The sequence below is a fragment of the Argopecten irradians genome, unplaced genomic scaffold (assembly GCF_041381155.1).
Source record: "Argopecten irradians isolate NY unplaced genomic scaffold, Ai_NY scaffold_1037, whole genome shotgun sequence".
Taxonomy (NCBI): domain Eukaryota; kingdom Metazoa; phylum Mollusca; class Bivalvia; order Pectinida; family Pectinidae; genus Argopecten; species Argopecten irradians.
In genome coordinates, this window is record NW_027188504.1 from 11,107 (window position 1) to 20,817 (window position 9,711).

Here is a 9,711-nt window from a genome sequence, read left to right on the forward strand (position 1 = left end):
AATATAGAATATGTCAGTCCTCAAGAAGACTTATCAATATAGTCATACCATTTTGAATAAACTGGTCAATTGGTCTACTTTTAACAAGTTTTTGTAATTAGTCTTTTGTAAAACAGCAAGTTGATTGATATATCCAAACATGATTTAAACTAGCTCTGATAAAATATCTTAAACATCTTACAGCCATTTAAACAAGAGCTGTCGGAGAACAGCAAAGCTCGCCTATTCAGAAGAAGTTGTTGTTCAAGTATTTACTATTTAAACATGGAAATATGACAAATGAACAGACTAAAAAAACCTAAAGGGCCCCAAATTGGTTGTTTTATCACGTTCAGCATCCATACACATTAGGAAAATAAAATCATAAACATTTATGATGACTTAAGCTTAAACAATAGACAAAATAGAAACTTGCTCAAAAACTTACGTGATATATGACAAATTAACAGACTCAAACAAACCCTAAAGGGCCCAAAATTGGTTGTATTATCACGTTCAGCATCCACTTTAACGTGAAATGGGACGCCGACGCCGGGGTGACAACATTAGCTCCCCCTATTCTTCGAATAGGCGAGCTAAAAACGTCTGGTCTATTTTCATGTTAAGTATACATTATGCCAAAAAGGAAACATTCTACATTTTATTCCAATATCAATTGGGTATCTTGTTAGCTCGCCATAAACCATGAATTGTTTTATACACTTTTTTAACTTGAGGAAATTACAAATGGTTTTTTCTACAATATTTGTATTTTCAAATCCCCATACTTCTGATGAGTATAATAAAACTGGCATTACAAGTGACTAAAATATTTTCAGTTTAAAATCAACAGGAAGGGATACATTCCTTTGTTTCTTAAAAATAGTAGACACTGATTTAATTGTTTGTTCAGCAGTTTTTTCCTTTTCTTTAAAAACGCTACCATTAATGTTAAAAAATATACATAGATATGTATACCCTTCTTATCAAAATAATTCTATATCCCATAACGTAAACTGGTGTTGTTGGGCCAATTTACGTTTTGAGAATATTACAACTTTTATCTTTCTGATATATTAGATTATAATTTCCATGTAATGCAATAATGTAATGCAATATTATTCAAATCCGTTTAACATTTGTTGTTTGTTTGTTTGTTTGTTGTTTGTTTGATTTATTAACGTCCTATTAACAGCTATGGTCATGTAAGGACGGCCTCCCATGTATGCGTAGTGTTGCGTGTATGTTGTGCGAGGTGCGTGTTTTGGGAGACTGCGGTATATTCGTGTTGTGTCTTCTTGTATAGTGGAACTATTGTCCTTTTTATAGTGCTATATCACTGAAGCATGCCGCCGAAGACACCATTTTGTTGTAGAACAGTGTCATCGCCATATAAAATGATAAAAGTTTGGGACACATTTCAATATTATCTGTAAATAATTTGTCAATAGTTGTCAGACAATTAACATTCTTTTTCCACCAGATAAGATTCCAAGTCATCAAGGTATATTGAAAATAGGAAAGGAGATATAAATAAGGTACCATACTGTGCATGTATATGTTCAATGTAAATTAACAATGTAAGCTGATCTTGCAGAATTGCCTTACAGCGTTATAATAAATGCAGTTGTCTCATTGCATTGGATATTATTGATTTAAGGCAGTTCATGTGGCGACCGAAAAAGGTAAAATCACCATTTTCTGAGTGATCAGAGAAGATTGATAGTCAAGGAGGGAAAACATAAGACAACCTGTGTTATTCAAATTAATATCTAATTTATTTTGAATAAAGTATGCCGAAGATGATGATTAGTGTATTATTAACAATAATCTTAATATGTTTTCTAAAAATATTAACAACTAATGTCATATTGTGTTATAAATTTAATGTTTTATTTATTCTTTTTATTTCAAGCATGTAGATGTCATAGAAAATAAACAAATACCAAGTATATGCATATTAAAGTAAAATTCACAAATCACAACACTAATGTGTATTGTATATATGGAATGAAGATGATGATGGTAATTATTTGGATCAAAAATGTTTACAACATTAAATGTATTATATATGTGAAATTTGAATATGATGATAGTAATTATTTTCATATCAAAAACTATTACAGTATTAAGCTACCACAGTTGAAAATGATTTCTTTCATTTTTTCTCCTGGACTGGTTCCAATTGAAATGATACTTGCATGTAGACATTCTGTAAAACATAAGAAAAACAATAAATGTATTAACAGCGTAATTACCGAAAAGGCTAATATCATATAATTAAACTTTTTTTTTATAAATAACAATACCAGTTTAGAGTAAATATTATTGAAATTTATTTTCTGTTGTTCTTGTCCTCCTGTTCTTTGGAGTTTTGTCCTTCATAAATTGATTGTAATACAGCAGTTGTCATATAATGTATCTGATAATGTGCACACAGAAGTATAAGTATATGCATATGCATGTGTGCATGGGCACGGTGATAAGTTTATTTTGCCGAGTAAAAATCAAAGAACTAGTATTGTTCATACTCAAAGATGTAATCGCACTAAAAACAGTGATCGTGTAGGCTTTTGTGTGATTGCATTTGTAAGGGGTGTATCTCTGAACGCCAACATTTTGGATTTAGCTGTAGGGTAGTTTGTTGTGACAGTGGTTATAGTCTTTTTCCTAAAGGCAGACCCAATGCCACAGGTAAATTTACCTGTAATAGTTACCTGTGTTGATACTTATCTAAGTGTATATTGATTAATTTTCATTTCAATAAGTGTTCATATTTAATATCAGATACATATATCTATGAAAATATAACAATAGAATCTATGAATGAAATTAAATTAAATTCACAATGATTTTATTTCAAGAATTTTAAAGATTTCCTTGATATATCTAAAATCTCTGGTATAAATCTCATTAGATTTTCAATAGATTGATACTAAAATCAAGCAAAATTCTTTGAAACTTATTTCACATGGAAGAAACTTTACCATTCAGTAATATCAAAGAAAAAATCCAAAAAGGAATTATCCAGTTTCAACTTAGTGTAACACTAATTTGATTAAAAGTTTGAAATAATATAAGCCTTTTGCCTGTTGAAAAGTGATATATTTCCACAAGGTCTTCCATATATGTCTGTTAAGTGACCTTGTATACATATATAGTACATGTACATGTAACATCTGCGTTAATAACCTACCAAAGAGTAAGTGAATTTATGTCAAATATGATTTCCAAATTTTACTTGTACTTGACTGACCTTTTTAAGTTAACAGAACATACAATATATTTTGAAAGTTGCATTAGGATGCATCATTTATCATAATTATATAATTTTCCTGCTTTCTTATCCTAAGATGGTATTTCTAGATCAGCGTGATGTTACATTATAATGTAAATGTACATGTACATTTGTATATCATTATAGCAAAAGAGCACCCAATAATTAAACTGTTGTCCGTTAACAGCGCAGTAAAATTATATATTTTTGTGCATGTTAGAAATAACATAAATTTCTTTCCTATGGTTGAATTTCGGTCAAACATTGTTACTAGATACAAATTGGTATATGTACTATAATCTTTAAACAGAAAAAATTAGAAAACTGTTAATTTGGTATTCTGAGCACTAAAAGTTTGCAACATTTTGAGAATTACAAGACCTTCAACATATGGACTTGATATAATTTTGCCAGTATTGCAACATAAACATCTATAATGTGTATTAAAATGAATATGGTTAAGACCCTAAGTAACAGTCTTCAATCTCATTTCATTTAGTATTTTTACATAATTAAGTGACTTCTAAAAATATTTTGTATCTAAAAATCATATAGAGCATTAAAAACCAATGATATATTATTACCAATGTTTATAAAACATCATAATGTGTGTTTGTGTCGGCTTCAATAGATTACCAACTTAAACTATAATCAACAGGTCAAAATTTCCGACAATACTAATTTAAACTTTTGTGATATTGTTTTTCTCCACTCATTTTCTAACCAAATACTTCACGGTGTACGTCTATGCGATAAGAGAAATCATGCGCAACTATGCACGGTCACAAGAAATGAAAGTTGGCTAAGAATGTACATGTAGCCCTACTGGAACTCCTATGTCAAAACAGAATACTGTTACATTAGAATATACACTGATCAAGAAACCTGTTTTTCTGATAAAATTGAGATATGATTTGTAAAAAAATATTTCACCTAGAACTCAAAATGCATCGTTCTTAATAATCCACATGTAGCGCCATATTAATTCTTAGCATATTAAAGCACTGATTATCTTTGATTAATAATTTACGTTGTATATAATACGGAAATATATTGAAGGAATTTTTATCCAAAACCCACCAATGTTACCTATGATACTGATTGAAATACAGATAAATCTCAAGTGACTTTACAGGTGAAAATAAAGACAGCTTATATGAAACAGTATATAATTGCCTTCCTATTGTTTCCTAAAACAACACCTACCTGTTGTTGATAAATATGTTGGCGTTAAGAGAACACCCCTTTGTAAGACTGTGCCAGGTGGTAGAGATTAGTTCCGCTCGAGTGATCACACAATGCAAGTGAGAATCGGGAGTATGTTTATGTAAGTTTTAATTACTAATCTCTGATGATTGTTGAGAAAATATAACTCAGGATAATTGCTAAACATTTAACCGTTTTCTCCACGTTTGTTGTAGATTGAAACAGCTTTTTAAGTGCCGTTCTACGGAAGAATTATGAAAAAGAAATCGGCATTTTCATCGATCTACAAATGAAGTAGTCCAAAAAAATCCCACTTCGAGTTATACGAACATTTTATGTATGATTTTTGTCATTCGGACCAAAAATACTTCGTTAATTACGTAGTTTACTGAATACGTTATATATATTATCAGAACGTCAAGCTTCTGTAGGCCTACATGTGATGAAAGTGGCTAAAATGTTTTTAGTGACAACCTCTATACGTGCTTTAATATGTATATACAAGGACGTATATATATCACTTATAAATCCTTGGTATATATAATCTGATAATGTATACATGTGCTTATAAAATTATCGATAATTATGGATGTGGTAAATATTCATACCTTATTAACTGCCGTAAGTTGGAAGATTACGCCAGCTTGGACATTTAGAAAATGTTCATCGTCTCTCACGCGCTATTTGATCAGTTTACAAAGTTTATCCTAAATTTTCTTAGATTTGTCTTTCTTCCATTGTGGATTTACACGTACATGTGGCATAACGCAGCCGTGATAAACAAATCTCCATTTCGTCCTGAGATTTATTTGCTCCCGAACTAATATGATTCAAATTACAAAAATCATTATTGTAAAAATTTTGATGTTTGAGGTGAAACATTGATTTCATTTTTTCCGTTGCGGGATAATTGTCACTAGTAGGGACAAAACGCGTGGGGCGAAGCGAAGCATTTTCGGGACGAAACGTCTTCATGCATTGTTAACAACATTTTCGGGACGGAAAGTCTAGATACATTGTAAACAATTCAAGTGAAAATTTTCCAACCTAAGATCATTTGGATAGTGTATATGGTAAGGATATGAAAGCAGTTATCTACTTCTCCTATTTCAACATTACAGATACGCTTATTTCAGTAACTTTCATATTCAAAATTTGCTATTTAAAATTCCCGGTAAAATCAAAGTTGTTGAATACACTGCCGTTAGGAGCGCTAGTATCTGCGAGCAAGTTCTAAGCCAATCATATTGAGGAAATTGACTGAAAGAGAATTTTGCAACCACGATCACAATGGCGAGGTGATCCTCGCCAAAAAATCTATATATTTCCGATAGTAACCGGCGAATCATAGAAATTAACGAACATCTTCAGGGGAGGTCGGCGTTCCCCAATCTTTTTATCTTCTCAATTTGTTTGTTTGTTTGATTAATTAACGTCCTATTAACAGCTATGGTCATGTAAGGACGGCCTCCCATGTATGTTGTGCGGGATGCGTTTTTTGGGAAACTGCGGTATATTCATGTTGTGTCTTCTTGTATAGTGGAACTGTTGCCCTTTTTATAGTGCTATATCACTGAAACATGCCACCGAAGACACCAAGCAACACACCTCACCTGGTCACATTATACTGACAACGGGCGAACCAGTCGTCCCACTCCCTGTATGCTGAGCGCTAAGCAGGAGAAGAAACTACCACCTATAGTCCAGGATAGATGATAGTTTGGGGTGTGTTACTTGGTACCGTCTATTGACGTTAAAAAGCGTAATGGTAACAAGTGCATATATCTCAACCGGTTTTCCAGTTATGCTGCGGAAACGAACCTGGTACAAAAATATGATATTTTCAGCAATGTTTCCATGGTTACAGAAAAAGTGCATGGCCCTGCAGGTAGGGCGTAAGAATTGTACCTGCTGCCCCTATTGCATGATCGTAAAAGGCGACTAAATTTAGGATCTTATCTATTCTCTTCTTGCTGAGGAAGGCTCTGGGTCCTGTCCCCTGGCCGAGACACACCAAAGTCTATAAAAGTGGTAGTTTCTGCTCCTGCTTAGCGCTCAGCATACAGGGAGTGGGACGACTGGTTCGCCCGTTGTCAGTATAATGTGACCAGGTGGGGTGTGTTGCTTGGTGTCTTTGGTGGCATGCTTCAGTGATATAGCACTATAAAAAGGGCAACAGTTCCACTATACAAGAAGACACAACATGAATATACCACAGTCTCCCCAAAACACGCACCTCGTTCAACATACACGCAACACACCACATACATGGGAAACCGTCCTTACATGATCTAGGCAAAAAAAAAACTTGTGATTTTTTACCTGAGATACCCAAGAGCGCACAAGTTCATTGGCCATGGACTCGGTCCAATGAATTCCATCTGAGTTGAATCGGTGCCCCCCCCCAGTGATCCTACTGTCCAAAATAGCCATGGCTTTGTTTTGAATGTCTAAAAAGTGTCTATTCAATGTCGAAAGATTGTCAGATTCCCTGGGTTTTGTTTTGGCCAGTTTTTCCGAAATGGGCACGATTGTGAAATAGTATCGTGCTAAGGGAATTGACTTTTTTAACACTTCACGAAGGACGGATAGGTCCCGAAACACATCATTCATGATTTGGGCCGACCTATCATTAATTCCGATGTTCAAAATTACATGAGTTGGAAGACCAGAGTGCGCATAATTCTTGACTATGTTTACGATGTGCCTAATCTTCGCACCTGGGTAGGATTATACTTGGACATTAGGATCCGGAAGGGAGGTAACTCGAGAGAGGTTAGAGGCTCCTAACACCAAAATCGGCTTGTTAATTGGCGGGAGTTGCCATTCCGATTAGTTAGGGGTGTTAGGGTGGCAATTATTAGAGGGTGATTTAGTGACCGCCTCCGCATAGCTGGGAGGTGACCGGGGAAGGTTAGCAGTGCGGGTTTTGTTAGGGGTTCGAAGAGGTTTAACGCTAAGGCCCCTGCGAGACTTGCGGGGCGTGTTATTTGGTGAAGGAGAAGAAGAGTCCTGTTTACGCTTAGGCGTACTTGGGGTGGGAGGAGAAAGGGAGGTAAAGCGGTCACCTGTGGTGATGTTAGTGTTGTTAGGTTGGCAACAGGAAGCCCGGGTAAGGCGGCGATTAGGGGTTTGGAAGGTGTCAGTAGGGTTAGGATTAGAGCGGGAAGGAGGGGGAGAAGTGGGGGCCGGAGAGGGATAAGAAGGTGGGGACGGGATACGGGTGGGTCGAGAGTCATTAACAGGTATAGAAGCAATGGCTTGACAGCATATTTTTTGAATGTCGAGATCGTGCCCTCTCAAAGTTTATTTTTGAAATTTTTCAGTGCCCAATCCAAAGAAGTGTCCGAAAAGGAATTGACCGTATTTTCTACTAAAATTATGGGCCCTAATTGTACCTAAAAGTTCCGAAATTCTTGAACGGTACGTGGTGTGTTCCAGCATGGCTTGGGCTGTGAATTTAGCCCAAGACTTGTGGATATTTAGGAGGCGCTCTAAAATGGAGCTGTTAGCTTGCGCCGGTTTGAGAAATTTTGAAAGATTGGAGACCTGTTTCTGAAAAACCCTCTGGTGGGGGGGCCACCCTTAGCCTGAACCTCCATCACTGAGACAGATGATGAATTGCCTGAATTAATTGGTATAAAAAGAGCCGAATGTATTTGGCGTTAGGATTTGAATTTCTACTATTTGGCTTTTGCCATCTCTTTATTTCCGTACGCCATTTTGGTGAATAACGGAGGTTCAGCCTATGTAAAAAATGTGGTTAGAGTAAAAAAATACAGAGGGCAAAAAATGTCTAGAAAAAAGGGGTTGTTGTTGTTTTAAATTGACCGAAAGTCAGGACATTAAAAATGTTTATAAGGAAAAAATGGGACTGGAAAAAATAGTTTTACCTCTAAAAAAAATTACTTGAAGAACAGCACTAATAAAGCACTAAGAAACCTGCAAAGGAAATTAAGGATTAGTTCATATTATACAAGAAATACAAAACCTGTAAAAGAAATTCAATGATTAGGAATACACAATATCGAATTTAAATATAAAAAAGGATATAGATTATGATACCGTCTGTTGCCACTACTAGTTTCGACAATGTATGTCTTCGTCAGGTGGCAGGTGTAGACTGAAGAACCTATTTGATTTGAGTGAAATTTTCTTGGCGCTCCGGAGACCATGTCCATAATGGCACCAGTCTTCATAGTGGATTCTTTCTTCTTCCCAACGTTCTAAGTTATGACTGTAGTTGGGAGGGCAGACGGGGAATATTTGTAATGGGGAGATGTATATAACAATTTCTTTGATACTATTTAAACAAAAGGTTAGATGAGTGTAAATTATTTCTAGTGACTAATGCGGTACGAGTTTGTGGGACCAGTAATGATTTGTGTGAATTGTACCCCTCCTCTGCCGTCACCACAGTTATAGGAGGACACGCTGACCAGCACGCAGGTTGAGCCCACCACCTGACATGGCGAACCGCATCCGTGTTTTTAGTCCGACTGAGGGAAGAGGGTCCATAGTGGCTGCTGCAGAGCCTCTTGTGTGAGGAGGCAACGCGGCGATGTTTATTAGTTTTATATTTTGCCCGCGAGCCTCCCTGGCCCTCCACCTCAATTTTGCGCCTTGGACGTTGCAGCTGTTCGCCACTGTGAGGATGGCTCTGGGTTCTGTCCCCTTGGCCGAGACACCACCCAACAAGAAATCAGTAAAAGTGGTCAGTTTTCCAGCATCCTAGCGTAGCGCACAGCAAAAAGGGAGTGGTACGACTGTTTTCCCCGTTGTTCAGTATTAATCGTGAACGTGTGGTGTGTAGTTGATTGGAGCCTCTCGGCGGCATGCTCCAGTGAATTACAAATAAAGGCAATAAAAAAAAAAAAAAAAAAACAATAAACTAGCAAAAGTTCACACTAATACAAGAAGAACACAATCTTGAATATCCACGGCAGTCTCCCCGAAACACGCCACCTTGCACAACAAACAAAGTGCAACACATCCCGTCATACATGGAGAGGCCGTCCTTACATGACCATATGCATGTTAATATGGACTGTTATAGTTAAGTACAATTATATAAAAGCATTAATATAATATCGTATGATTTTCAGGGCCACCTTGTTAGTGTAATTGTTAGTAATTTACGTAAAATATTTAACAAGAGGCCCCAAAGGCCTTAAACGGTCATCTGACTACCCTTGGCAATAGTATAAATTAATTTCATATGGTGTCACTTTTGGTCAGGACCATGTCAG

At 35.9% G+C, this 9,711-nt stretch overlaps 1 protein-coding gene across 1 annotated transcript; it reads right to left on the reverse strand.

Moving 5' to 3' along the window:
- Window positions 1-7,294: 7,294 nt before the first annotated feature.
- LOC138313900 (uncharacterized) lies at window positions 7,295-8,980 on the reverse strand. The gene is made up of 2 exons (XM_069254147.1): window positions 8,902-8,980; window positions 7,295-7,722 (listed from the first exon to the last, which is right to left on the reverse strand). Exons 1-2 carry the CDS (start codon window positions 8,978-8,980, stop codon window positions 7,295-7,297), a joined length of 507 nt encoding a protein of 168 aa, XP_069110248.1.
- Window positions 8,981-9,711: the final 731 nt, after the last annotated feature.